This window comes from Schistocerca gregaria, chromosome 10 (assembly GCF_023897955.1).
Source record: "Schistocerca gregaria isolate iqSchGreg1 chromosome 10, iqSchGreg1.2, whole genome shotgun sequence".
NCBI classification, from domain to species: domain Eukaryota; kingdom Metazoa; phylum Arthropoda; class Insecta; order Orthoptera; family Acrididae; genus Schistocerca; species Schistocerca gregaria.
In genome coordinates, this window is record NC_064929.1 from 188,213,503 (window position 1) to 188,229,020 (window position 15,518).

Consider the following 15,518-nt stretch of genomic DNA (forward strand, 5'->3'; position numbering starts at 1 on the left):
CCCAACAATGGTGCATGCATGTGAGAAGTTACACTGACATCTCATCAAGTCTTCTGGGTGCCTCACTTCCTCGGTAGGCAGTACATATACCAGAGTAGAGCTCAGGAATGTGTGAAGCAAATTTCAGCCGAATGTGGTACATACATGATTCACTATCTTGAAAACTTACGTTGGAGAAGACACCTCCAACATCCTGACAATCCAAATGAGGAAGAGAAGGGAGCAACACAAAGGAGACAAACATTTGATGTTGGATTCAGTGTTTTTGGGATCGTTAGCCTAACTGACGACAACTTTTTTGGAAACAATAGTTACACTTTTATACTTTGTTTTTATTTTATTTATATTTCATTTCAGGGTCGCAGCCCCATTCTCTGCTGTTCAATTGTTCCAACCTAACAGCTTGGCCATGTACATGAATAAGTACTAGGGAACAGGGCTGTGACTCTGATACTAGCTGAGTGGGGCAAGCAGAGTGTGGGAGCGGGGGAGGGGGGGGGGGGGGGAAGGTGTAGCTGTAGACTTTATGTTTGCAAACCAAATACTGCATCAGCTACAGCCACACAAATAAAAAGCTCCTTAGAAAATAGCCCATGTTTGAAAATATAATTGGATGAATAAAAAAATAACCCCACATGCGGTGGCAAGAAGAAAACACACACTGAAGTTATGAAAATATGCAAGCTTTTGGAGGCCAGTGGCTCATCCTCTTTCAGAAGTGCTGAAGGGATGAAGGTAAAGGACTGATAAGGGTTAGAATCTGTTAAAGAAAAGTTGCCCAAAACCATGGGGCAGGGCAGACTTACCAGACGTAATGAGAAGGAAAGACACTGTGTCGGGGACTGCAGTTAAAGGTAGAAGATAGAGGATTAAGCACAACAGAGATCACTGACAAAACATTGTGGAAGAGCTAATTACAGAAGAAAGCATAGTGTATTACATGTGGAAGAGAGGTGAGGTGAGGTGCAGGAAAAAATAAATAGAAAACTAAAGGGAGAAAAGAAAAGGAATAATTACTGAAAATAAATTATAAGATTCAAGAAATTAATTTAAATAAGATTCAAGAAATTAATTTAAATTTAGATCAGGTTGGTGGCAACACGCTGCATCAGTTTCCTCTTGTCAAGTTCTGAGAAACTGGTGTTGGAGAGGAAAGGGGATCACGATGGCACATTCGGGGAAAAAGGCACTGAGGTCATGACTCGTGCTGTAAAGCACACTCAACATGATATTGTCTGTTACCAGTATACATCCTCTATGCCCACTCATCTTCCAACAGCTTACCACCAACCTATATTTACACTTATTTCTTTAGTCTCAGCATTTCATCTCAGTAATTATTCCTTTCGTCATACCCTTTCAGTGTTCTATGTCTTATTTTCTAACTTTATCTCCCTCTCCTCCCCCTCCCCCCCCCCCCCCCCCATCCCCACCAACTCACCATTCTTCAATCTGTAATACACTTAGCTTTGTGAGTAATCTCTTTCGAACTTATTACCTTATCCTCTACCTGCATGATGCAGTCCTCAATCTGTCTTTCCTTCTCATCCCATCTGGTAAGACTCCCCTGGCCTGTGTTTTAGGAAACTTTTCCATAACTATCACCAATTCCTAAATCTTGTCAGTCCTTTTTCTTAATTCCTCTTTCTTTCTCTTCAACCACTCTTCTAGAAGAAGATGCCACTAGCTCCAAAATCTTGCACATATCCATAACTATTTGTGTGTTTTCTCCTGCTGCTGCTGCTCTACCCAATTATATTACGTGTCTCAAAATAAGACTGTCTTGGTCGCAAATTGTTTTACCTGTTTATTGGCAATGATAAGTTTTGCTCTTGTGGGCATTTCAGATTGCCCCAGAGGTGTAAAATAACATTATGAGGCATAGGTACATTAAAAATTTGAGGATGGGGGTAGAAAGAGGCAACATTCCAGATTGTGTAGTTATCTCTATAATTAACTATAACTGTGAACTTATGTAAGAAGTAATTTATAGGACCTGAAATCAGGAATAAAATGCTGAAGTGTAACTATGGTATCTACTGGAAAGAAAAACTATGGAAAACCAAGAAAAATACAGGGTGCACATTTAGTACTGGAACACTTTCAATTATTTACTGCACAAGAACCGAACATTGTACAGATATAACACATATGTCATTTTGAAGAAAACCCCCGAAAGTATACCGCCACAGCATAGTTTGGTACTTTGCTGATAGTCAGCGATAGTTATAAACATGGTGAGTGCAGGTGCCATGCTACAGAAGGGGACAGCTGTCTCATAAAATGGCCTCCCTGATCACCAGATCTCACTCCAAGTGACTTTTTTTCTGTGGGGACACATTAAAGATCTGGTCTATGTACCACTATTAAGTGATATTGCAGAGCTCCAGGAGAGAACACGGGAAGCGACTGCCACAGTCGACAATGCCATGCTGGGATCGGTGTGGTAAGAATTCGATTACCTTACTGACATCTGCCAGGTCACTCATGGTTTGCACAAACTTTCAGAGTTTCTCTTCAAAATGCAATATGTACGACATCTGTAAAATGTTTAGTTCTTGTGCAATAAACAACTGAAAGTGTTCCCCAGACTTTATGTACACCCTGTATTTAAAAGAACTTGTGTAACATGCAGCCAACCATGTTCTGGCATACACTGCATGGAGCTTTGCGTATAGAGGATGAAACGTAAATATAATGCACAAGAAGTCAGGAAAGATCAAGAAAAAAGATATAGAAATTAATAAGGTAGCATCGCATTCATGATAAAGAACTGCTCATGGGTTAGTATAGTGAGCATCATAATAAAACTGGTTTCTGCTAACCAACTGATCATACAATTACATGCTGGCATTAATGGACAGCTGCTGCCTCACCACAGTACTTCTTAACCAAGTTCACAACCTAGAACTTTGCCTCATACTACTCCCATCCCCCATTTTTAATGTAGCTATGCCTCATAATGTTATTTTACATCTCTAGATTAAACTGAAGGTGCCCCACAAGGGCAAAATGCATCACTGCCAAAAATTGATAAAACAATTTGTAACCAAAACTTATTCCAAAAAAATCATATCCAGTTGCTTTACCGAGTGCCCGGTATGGAATCGAAACAAAAAAACATCTCCTTTGAAAGTAATAGATAATATCATGGAAAAATGTCCAGATGACCTTCAACCCCATAGAGATGAAGGCAGCAGAAGGAATGGGAGACATTTAAATTACCCATTAAGGTGGAGCATTTGTGGTAATTTTAACCAAATTATGTATACATAGGACTTGCCTTCTGGAACAATGCTATGGGCCAATGACATGCCTAGCCCTCCTCGTGTTAGGTTTGGTTAGGGTGGAGTGGGTGTAGGGGCATCAAGGGGTGCCACATAATTATGGTTTTGGAGTGCCTAAAAAATTCTAAAACTTAGTTCACACAAGAATTTCTACCTAAGAAAATGATACTGTGGGGGTGTAAGCCTACAACCAAACCACAATGTCAATGCTCTATAACTTCAATCAAAGTTTACCTTCTCTGAACTACCCAAGCATTCTGGGGAAATGCAGCAGCAGCAGCAGCAGCAGTAGAAATGCAACTGAGTGCAGTAAATAAATAAAATTGAGTCAGATTGGTAACTCTTCCACTGTACTACATGTTTAAAGCCTAGACTCATATGACATTACTGAAAAGTCATTTTCTGTTATTGACTATGACGTAATACATGGACACGGCATTGTATCACTAAAAATGTGTACAGGTACTGGATTATGAAACAATGCATCAATTCTTTTCATTCTTTTCGAGTTGGCCTCATCAAAAGTTCTCAAATTCTAACAACAGTTGTGTGGTTTTGAATTATGATGGTGTAACTTCACATTACAAAGAAAACCATTCAAAAGATGGATTGAAACACGCTATGCAAATCAAGATTATGAAACCTTTTACCACTAGTATAATTGTGCCATGTTAGGGCATCAGATTTTTGCTACTACAGTTTCATAGTTTTGAACCTACAACAGAAAGTACTAATGGAAAATGTACACTGAAAAGCCAAAGAAACTGGTACACCTGCCAAGTATTGTGTAGCGCCCCCACGAGCACACAGAAGTGTGTAACATGAATAAGTGTATGGACTCTACTAATGTCTGTAGTGGTGATGGAGGGAAATGAAACTATGAATCCTGAAGGGCTGTTCATAAATCCGTAAGAGTACAAGTGGGTGGAGATCTCTCCTGAACAGCATCTTGCAAAGCATCCCAGATATGCTCAATAATGTTCATGTCTGGGGAGTTTGGTGGCCAGCGAAGTGTTTGAACTCAAAAGAGTGTTCTTGGAGCCACTCTGTAGTAATTCTGGACATGCGAGGTGTTGCATTGTCCTCCTGGAATAACCCATGTCTATCACAATGCATAATGGACATGAATGGATGCAGGTGATCAGACAGGATGCTTATGCCTTCGAGGATAAAGCTTTTTGTTGTGCAGTCATCAAGGGTACACAAACTAGCCTTCAGCTCAGAAAGCCCATAACGATGATGTTTTGTTGAATGGTTTGCGCTCTGACACTTGTTGACATGCCACCTTTGAACTCTGCAGCAATTTGCCTGAGGGTTGCACTTCTGTCACGTTGAACGATTCCCTTGAGTCATCATCGGTCCCTATCTTGCAGGATCTTTTTCCAGCTGCAGCGCTGTTGGAGATCTGATGTTTTATCAGACTCCTGATACTCATAGTACACTCATGAAATGACTGTACAGGAAAATCCCCACTTCATCACTACATGGGAGATGCTGTGTTTCATCGCTCTTGTGGTGACTATACCACCACATTAAAACTAACTTAAAAGTTGATAATCTGCCATTGTAGGGGCAGTAACCTATCTAACAACTGTGCAAGGCACTTGTTGCCTTATATAGGCATTGCCAACCGCAGCACCTAATTCTGTCTGTTTACATATCTCTGTATTTCAATACATCTGCTTCACCAGTTTCTTTGGCACTTCAGCATAAATGAATCCAGAAAGAAACATACTAAACATTATAGGATTGCATAATTAATAATAAAAATTTTAAGTGGGGCAATAATTCGTAATCTCAAATGCTTCTAAAAAATTTTAACTGTACATTCAGAATTAGTACTTACTGATTATAACACCAAAACTAAAATATTTTATGAAGTAATTTTTTTTATAAGTTTTATACTTGAAATATAACACACTGTGTATTAAATTGTACGAAATTTTTCTGAAAAGCAACTGAGATAATACTGACCTGTCCAAAATTAAAAAAAATAATACTAATATTGACAACTACAGTTGAAGAAAAGTAATGCTAGAGGAGTATGTCCTGTTACAAGTGTATGTACACATACGTCTCTTTGCTCTGAAACAGAAAAAGGGAAGGAGTGGCTTACATATGTCTAAGTACACAGACCATTTGAGTACCTGAAATATCTACCTGCCAACAGACAATAATGAAGTACAAGAAGTACAGAGACAGTTGAGTGATGCAACACTTAAAATAAAAGGGCACATCATCAGGCTTTGTACATTAATTAAAGAAAATAATTGCTATCTATCACAATTATGTCATATTACACATAATTTATTTGGAAAGTTATAAAAGCCTGGACAGATGGACCACCACTCAGGAAAGCAAGAACGAGAAAGAGTAAATGGGATGGGGGTAGAGCAAAAAAATGGCAGCAGCTACAGAAGACAGCAACACAAGTGGGTGAAATATGGCTTTAGAACAAAAAGTAATAGTCATGACATGACAATCAGTTCTAAATGCAGACCAAAAATTGTAACATACTGTTCAAAATATTTGGTTAGTAAAATATTAGTGTAACTAAGTTAATGAAGGCAATTCACTTACTCGGCGGAAGTATTGGCTTCTCCAGCAGGGGCAGTGGACCAGTGTTGGCCATCTGGGAACTCAGGAGAGGCTGTACACCCAGTCCCCCGAATGCCAGCCCGCGCATCATCAGCTCCTCTCGCTTGATCTCTTCAATAGCGGACACCACCGCTTTAGCCCTGTCCTCCCTTGTCGACACCTTCTTTTTCCCTCTCTTCTCTCTGCGCTCCACAGACGGCCCATCTGCAGCAGACATGTGTCCGCTCCTGCTGCCACCAGTAGATGCTCCACCAGCATCTACTCCCTCCTCGCCGCCAGGACCGAATGCCTTCGCAGGTGCCGAGGAGGAGACCCGCGTTGCAGCTTTGCGCGCGAACCCAAATGACAGGCCCGCTCCGCCGCCCTGCTTTGTCATTGAGAAGGCCAGAAGGCGCTTCTTCGCCTGAGCTTTGCCGAGTACGGTGGCACGCGATGTGGTCTTCCCACCTCCCGGTGCCAGCAATGGAGGGGGCGGATCCTTTGGCAGTGGCGGAAGGATTGGAAAGTCGTCATCTGTCGTGGCACGACTTGGAGAATACCTGTGGAAGCCATATAAATGCTGATTGCACTTCTACAATAAGCTATCTGCAGATCTACTTCACCCAAATTAAAGCTCTGCTTCAACAGTTTTCTAAACTAAAGCTCTGCTTCAGTAGTTTTCTAAACTAAAGCTCTGCTTCAGTAGTTTTCTGCAGCAGAAAATAATACAAGAACAAACACACATGTGGAAAAAATTTTCCACTGGTAAGAGTTTTTGACAATGAAGACATAATGATGAGGGCACTATTACTGCCACAATATCGGCAGTGTGCATTTTGAAATTAATCTGAATATGCAAAACAAGACACCTTTTCTTCATTGAATGTTTTTTGCTCCACAGCTTGTACACATTAGTTACAGGACATTTCTTTAAAGATCATGAGCTGCATTCAAATTATTTCCTAGCAAAACTGGTATTTGGGCATAGAACCCATTATCAGTGGCATCCGATACAGTGGCAAAGAAACAACTGCATGCACACTGATATTCAGAATGTAACAATAGCAAAAATAAGGGTAGAAATATACGTTTACTTACTTACGATCTATCTCTCTGTCAACGACGTGTGTTAACTATAAATACTCTTGTGTGTAAGTCAATGTTCACCTGGAAAGTGTATAAGCATGTGTATATTTTTGCACTCTAGTTCAAGAAGGGATTTCTTACAAATGTTAGCAAATTTTCTTTCTTTTGTGTGAATATGTTAATATTATGATATATGAAATTTGTCCTACCACAGCGCACAGGTTGTTGTATACGTTACTGCTCTCAGAACTTAAATGGTGACATTTCTTGCTCAGATTGGAAACAACTATCATAATGGAAACTTAACTCATAGATAGGTCAAAGAGAGATGTAATATAGACTTTCTGGCTTAGCGGTAGAATTTTTACATTATATGACAGTTGTGTCTAATATGACCAAGAAATGTAACCATTTAAGACCCGACAGCAGCAACATACAGGACAATCTGTGTACTGTGAGGAAGGGCAAATTTCACACTTGATCAAATTAACATAGACATAGTTATAATTAGATTTTAAACATCTGCACATTTATATGTTTTCTACATGAGCATGAATTTGAGCATTACGAAGAATTTATAATTAATACACCATCAATATACAGATACATAATGACTTAACTTACACTCCTACTCTTATGTATACAATTGTTACATTACAAATATGATGTATGCATACAACTGTTTGTTGTCCTTTGTGTAAAATGCCAATGATGGGTTCTACACTCATATACCAGTTTGCGTATTAAACATTTCAAATGCAGCTCAGGGTGTTTCAAGATGTCCTTAAATAGATGTTTTCTCCCCATTTACATTTCAAAACAGACAATTAATAATAATAATAATAATAATAATAATAATAATAATAATAATAATAATAATAATAATAATAAAGAAGAGAAGTTTGCTTAGTTTCAATAACATTCCACTGATATCTTAACATTTACCAATGGGGAAAATACTGTGAATTTACGATTAAATTATACTGTGTTGAAAAAAAGGTTCCTGTTAGGGAATAATCTCAACTTAGTACACAATATGCCAATAATATGCCATTTCTTACAGAATTATTCATTACATGATTTATTTACACTCATTTTCCTCCCTGACTATTTAATACGGCGTATTTGGAAGTTTGCTCTTTTAACTTACTCCACTCATAGCTGCACTAGGAGTAAACAGTACAGCATAATCGCAAAAAAGAAGGAGCTTCAGATATGTTCCATTAACACCGATTTCTTTATTGTTTTCCCAATTTAAGGACCCGAAAACTCATAGAACTACTGAAAATTCGATTCGGCACTATACTGATGAAGTGTAACAGTAGCTGTACCACTGGCATGTGTGTTTTTCTATATACTAATATATGTGTATCAATACCACATTTCTGTTGCATTATCAGTATAAACTTTGAATCACAGTCAAAAGGTTTTTCAAAACTATGAAGTCTCGACAGTATTAATTCATACTCATTACCTCACTTTCTAAATTTGTTCACAACTGGAAAATGACCTGTTGTCTTTTACACAGTTCTTGTTCCTTTGCTTGTTAAAGATCCATAGTTATTCTATGAACTTTAATATCTTTTACATTTCAACTGTCTCTTTCCTTGTGAAATATAAAAGCAGCAGCATTCTTAAAGATGTGTGATAGTATTTTCTTCTGTCAACATTCTGCAAATAATTTTACAACTACTGTTTGTACCGCTTTTCCTCCAGCTTTAACCATTTCTACTGAATCTTCACCACCACCACCACCACCACCACCACCACCACCACCACCACCACCACCGAGGTGCATTTCCTGTATTCAAACCTTGAATGGCTTCAGACACATCATTTTGTATTACTTCCGGAATGTCATTAATTTCATTGTTAATTACATAAGTTGTTGATTAATCTTTCAACTATACAAACATTTAAGGAGATCTTTGAATGCTCATACAATTTTTCTATCAGTTACTGTCTCAACTGCCACAGAATCTAATAAAATGTGGTGTCTACCCAATGCATGTGTTTTATTTTATCTGTACTTACACTGCTTGCAATTTTCTTCAATCAAATTTTCATTGTATTTTCTGACATCCTCCTCAAAATGTTTGTGACTGGTTTTAATTCAGCATATTTTAATCACGTTCTATCACTTGCTTAAAAATCTGATATTCTCTTTAATAACTGTCTTGTTCCATTTCAGATTTCTTTTCTTCTGTATGACTTGTACTTTCAACATACGTTGCTAACACCCCCTTTCACCTATATCAGTGTTATGTGGACTTTCTAAGATACTTAATTTGATCTGGTATGCCTTCTCATTACTAAAACTCTTGTGGTCAGTATTTCTGTTTTACTGCCTGGTTACTTTCTTTCTACTTCTGTCTCCATTGAGTCTTCAACTAGTCACTAACCAGCTGAAATTGTAAAGCAGTTTATGATTATCGTATCCAATATCTTTATTATTCTGTAGAACTTGTGTTTCTCTTCTTGGCGAACTAACATATTGTGACAAATTATGCTAACATCTAACCTCTAATTTTTGTTGTCACTTACAATGTTCGTAAATTTAGACAACATAGTCTATAGAGAACAGGGACCTGATGCTATATTTTAGTTAAAATGAACAGTCAAGATTGCAATAATATTTATTTATTTACGAGTTTCGGCTTATGTAAAAGCCACCTTCAGAATTTTTGGTCCTCTATGTATGGCGCTGGTGGCCCCTCGGTTATCCCGTAATACTGTGGTATCATGAGACAACAGAGCCCCCAGCACCAGCCATAGGGGGCCTAAAATTCTGAAGATTGCTATTACATAAGCAGAAATTGGTAAATAAATAAATACTATTGCGATCTTGACTGTTCATTCTGATTTACATACAGAGTTTCCCACTAAAGAATTAGTCATCTATTGTCCTTACAAATCATTATTAGTTTTCCTCCCATAGTGGAATTTTTGGACATTTACTTTTTCTGTGACTCTTAAGAGGTCTCTTACCTCATCATCTAAATGTGAGGATGGTTGGTAGATTTTGCTAGTTTTTAAAACAAACCCCACAACTTGTAAATAAAATAGAAAGAAACTTCCACATGGGAAAAATATATTAAAAACAAAGATTCCAAGACTTACCAAGCGGGAAAGCGCCGGCAGACAGGCACAATGAACAAAACACACAAACACACACACAGTTTTGTTCATTGTGCCTGTCTGCCGGCGCTTTCCCGCTTGGTAAGTCTTGGAATCTTTGTTTTTAATATAATAAACCCCACTACTTGGATAGATTTCCATTTCATGTTATTTAACTCTTCTTCCACCACAACTGTCTTAGAACTTTATTCCATCGGGTGATCACGAACTCTCACTTAGAATGTGTCCAGGTAAGTAAACCTTTTATTTGACAAAATTATGTATCACCGCACTCTATATCTCTATATAGCTGTGTTTAATGATGGAAGAATATCATCCCTGAATGAATATTTTACACACACACACACACACACACACACACACACACACACACACACACACACACGCGCGCGCGCACACACACACACTGCGTGTGCGCGCAATCGACCTCCTCCCCCCTTTCCCCCAACAATCCCAAAGCAGAATGTGTGTTTTAAAACTTCCACCAATTAAAATTGTGTGCAGCCAACTACTTGAACCTTTAATACACTACGCTCTACCGCCTGAGCTGCCAGGTATACTTTGTCTCCTGCCCTCACAGCTTCATTTCTGCCCATGAAAAGTAACATTCAGGGTTGAAGTCCTCATCCAGTACACTGTTTTAATCTGATAGGAACTGACTCCACTTCTATATAATAATTGAATGCAGCATGTGCCCTACCCTAAATGCTTCAAGAACTTAAAAGTGTTAGTCCCCAAAGGCCCCTTTTTAATCTTTCTGAAATAAAGAGGGAGAAACAACAGAGCTATGCTAGTGTGGGGTCCAGTTGCACTAAGACTACTCACTTATCTTGAAACATGTCAAACAAAACAAATGAGGGCTTTCCAAAAATGTGCAGCCCATGTGTAATCTTTGTACCATTTTAAAATCTGATCAAGATCTGACTGAGTATGTATGCAGCTTCTGTACTTCATCACAGATAACCGTTATCATGGGCAAAAAGTTGAGGTTAGTATTAATATTGTCTGCAAGGTGAGCAATATACAGCATGAACAGCAAGAGTCCCAACACAGTTCCCTGGGTACACCTGAAGTTACTTCTACATCTGACGATAACTCTCCATTCGAAATAACATGCTGTGTCCTCCCTACTAAAAAATCCGCAATCCAGTTACAATTTTCACTTGATACCCCGTATGTACATACTTATGACAATAAGCATAGGTGCAGTACTGAATCAAATGTTTTTCAGAAATCAAGAAATACTGCACCTACCTGACTGCCTTGATTCACGGCTTTCAGAATGTCATGTGAGAAAAGTGCAAGCTGGGTTTCACACGATCAACGTTATTGACTCAGTATGTTTGAGCTCAGAATATGTTCCAAGATTCTACAACAAATCTGTGTCAAGGATACTGGATGGTAGTATTGTGGATCATTTCTTCTACCATTCTTGTGGACGGGTGTGACATGCACTTTTTTTTGTGCAAGAACAGTTTTTCGTTCACGGGATCTATGACAAATTATAGCTAGAATAGGGGCTAACTTAGCCACAAATTCAGTATAGAATCAAGTGATTCCAATGGGCCCCAGAGCTTTGTTCAGTTTTAACAATTTCAGCTGTTTCTAAACATCACTGACACTAATAGTGAATCTGACTGTTTCCTAGATACTTCTTAAATGATTAATCCTGTCATTTTATGCCCATAATGCTTCTCTCTCTCTTGAATTTCAGCATTCTTTTATCTCTTGAATTTCAGCATTCTTTTATAAACACAGGAATTGAATTAATCTCTTGAATTTCAGCATTCTTTTATAAACACAGGAATTGAATTAAAATAATTCGAATTCCTACAGATATGCTCATTTGAGTCATGTGATGCCTGTGATTTCATCCGTTAGCTTGCTGCTCCTACTGTAAGAAAGCTCATTAACAGCGAGTCTTGCTTTGGAATGTACATTTCGGAAAATGGTTACAAATGGTCTGCAGTTTCACACTGTACAAATACACCGATAAAAACTCCTGGAAAACGGTTTTTGGGTGTTCCAAAGAATGAGAAGATGCATAAAATGTGGTTGCACTATAGAGACCACCATGTTGATGCACAAGTTCCCTAATTTGATTAAAAATGTCTTGCACTTTGAAGTTAACGTTAATTTACCTATGATATATGTTTTTCCACTGTTACAAGGAAAGACAGTGTCAATCAGTGAAATTCCTCTTAGTGAAAATTGTCATTTTATGTAGATTATTTGAATCTCTGTTGTTAGAATGGTAGGTTGTTGAATTATGTAACATGATATCCATGGACTGCAGGTTCAAATCCTGCCTGGACAAATGTTTTAACCTATTGGTAAAAACAACTCAATAGTTCCCTAATATGAAGACCAAATCAAGTTTTCCTTGATGTTTACATGCACTTACACTTGCAAAACTGTTCACACACATCACGTTCAAAAAGATATTTTCTAGTTAATGTGACCAAACACTGTATTAGAAACGATGTTTACCTTCATACTGGCCTGTCCGTATCATTATTGTTCGAACTTCTCAAGTTTCATTTTCTTACCTACAGATGAAGTAAATCTGCTTCAGAGACAGACATTAGTTTTCACTCACAAATATCACAGCCCTTATGTTTATTACACTTGCATGTTGTACATGCTTTCTCTCTCTCTCTGTATATAAAACCTCATCATCGTACATCTCACTGCACTGTGTGTATAGTGATATCTTCAAAACTTCTAATGCTTCTGAAAAAGTGAACTGTCTGTACGTAAAGTAAATGCATTAACCTCAGTTGTCCATTGCTCAGACTAGATTCATCTGAAGCTATATATAATACATCCCATCACATTTCGAAAGGTTCCATTCTCTTATTGTCTGAACTGTTTATTGTCCATGTTTCACTTCCATGCAAGGCTACACTTTATAAAAATACCTTCCGAAATTACAGTCTAACATTTAGACATATTCACTGTTAAGAAATTGTTCTGTTTTGGAAACACTTTTCTTGGTATTGTCAAAATACATTTTATAGCTAAATGGCAGTCAAATAATTCCAAGGCTAAATTGTGTGGCTACACCGACAATGTGGACAAAGTTTAAGACAACACACGGAAAAGGCAGTGTGTGTACAAAGTAATATGAACCGACCCAAAACTGGTGTCTCCCTAGGAGAAAAGGTTTACTGAACAAATTTATTGTGGATTTGACATAGAATGCTACAGTGTCGTCTGTTACGTATCAGAGATTCCAAAACTGACACCACCAGGCAAATTATTAAGCCCATTTGAGACCAGCCCAGAGCTGCCAACCACAGCGGGTCCTGTAGCCAACGTCTTCAGGTAGTTTCATGACGCTGTCACCACAGGCTGCTATTTACGTACACTTGGCAGTTCACGTGTGTGTCGTGGCAGTCTATGTTCAGCATGCTAGTCATGATCTGCGAGGCTACTACAGAGTGTGTCACTATGAGTTACCAGACAAGGACAGGTAGTGCATTGGACAGAGGTCTTCATCTACTGCAGCAGTCATCCTCAATAACTTTGCAGCTCATATGCAGGCTAGCTTCTACACTTCAAAGTTAAATTTTTACCAGAAAATGTACCAACTAAGGGCTGGGGCACAGTTGTTTCTTGTTTAGGAAGACATGTAACAAGCACTGTCACACAAGAGATGGCATGTCACCCCCCTCTCCCAAATCATTAACTACCCTCACACGAGTAAACCAGTTTTCTCCAAATTATGGTTTAACAACATCCACAAGCTGACACCACACACACCGGTGACTCATCAACAGATGAGGTATTTCTATGCCACAGGCCGTGGAGCTTAACAGTATCTTGTACAGCCTCTGTTAACCAGCAGCAGATTCAATCTGGACCAATAATCTACTTTCACCAACTGGAACATTTTACAGCCAGCATCCCGCCCCTATCCTACCGATTTCTCACAATATCCCAATTCTCGAGAGTGAGGTCACTGTGTGTGGAGTGACAGCACACTATGCTACGTATTTGGACAGTTTCCTGAGCACTGCATCAACAAATCTGTATCTTCAGATTCGTAAGAGCACAGTGGGAGAGGAGTATGCTGTAGGACTGCACAGAATATTTCACCAATTGCCCAATTTTGGACTCACATTTCGATTCCTCTTCTAACTACAAGTATCGCATATCTCATTGCATAACAATCAAAATCTATGTAAAATTTTATGATAAATAAGGAAGTTCTACTAAGGACATCATTTAAATATTTTTAAACCTCTTGCAATTACAAAGCATTATGGTTAAGAGAATTTAACAGAAAATGCAGATGCTAGTGAGATACAGAAAACAATGAGAAATTTAATGTTCACTAAAGATCAAATGGCTGTGTTTTATTTGTTTTCAGTTAGTGTGGGGATATACCAAACATCTGTGGACCTGGCCATCACTGACTGACGGACTTAGTAATTTACGAGCACTTCCACAAAAATGGTCATATCACAATGAGAGGAAGTATCCCCACCATGTTTGCAGCAGCAGCACCTAGATGTGTGTCAAGATGCTCCAAATAATTACATGTGCATAGTATAGTATAACAGATCATGGAGGCGGTGGTGTTACGGTGAGGTCGTGTTTTTCATGGAGGGGGCTTCCACCCCTTGTTTTGTGTGGCACTATCACAGCAAAGGCCTACGTTGATGTTTTAAGCACCTTTCAACACGATCGAGCACCTTTTCGTAATGCACAGCCTGTGGCAGAGTGGTTAAATGACAGTAACTTTCCTGTCATGGACTGGAGTGCACTGAGTCCTGACCTGAATCCTATAGAACTCCTTTGGGATGTTTTGGAATGGCGACTTCATGCCAGGTCTCTCCGACCTTGATACCTCATTAAGAATGGGCTGCCATTTGCCAAGAAACCTTCCAGCACCTGATTGAATGTAAGCCTGCGAGAGTGGAAGCTGTCATCAAGGTTAAAGGTGGGGCAACACCATACTGAATTCCAGCATTACCAATGGAGGGCGCTACAAACTTTTAAGTCATTTTCAGCTAGGGGTCCTGATACTTTTGATCACATATGTGGACAAGGAAAAAAAAAAAAATTCCCAGATTTCCCGGTTAAAAATACACTTTTTCCCAGGTCAAAATACACTTTTTCTGTGTTAAGTGACAGTATACTCTTCCTCGGCACTGTGAATTCATCAATCCTTTGAATGTTTATGGTTTTATATACCGGAGTAGAATTTCCCCCCACTTTAGAAAACGAAGCTCGGGTGGGGGGTGTGTACACGTTTTTAAGACCTTTGATGGGCAGCAAGACGTACACTGCATGTTTTCGTATAACGAAGGTATAAATTTGAATTCCACCAAACACCACATGACACTATCCGAAGCATTGAAATCGAGTTTGTGATGCACTTTTGTAAGCCAGTCATAGCTCACGTCACGTGATCTCACCAGC

General features: G+C 38.7%; 1 protein-coding gene across 6 annotated transcripts in view; it reads right to left on the reverse strand.

The window, feature by feature from the left end:
• LOC126293740 (serine-rich adhesin for platelets-like) overlaps positions 1-15,518 on the reverse strand; it is a 396,910-nt gene that overhangs the window by 339,253 nt on the left and 42,139 nt on the right. For all 6 annotated transcript variants that reach the window (XM_049987087.1, XM_049987088.1, XM_049987085.1 and 3 more), the window contains one exon: positions 5,868-6,424. In XM_049987087.1, coding sequence (XP_049843044.1) covers positions 5,868-6,424 — 557 coding nt within the window. The remainder of the gene's footprint in view (positions 1-5,867; positions 6,425-15,518) is intronic.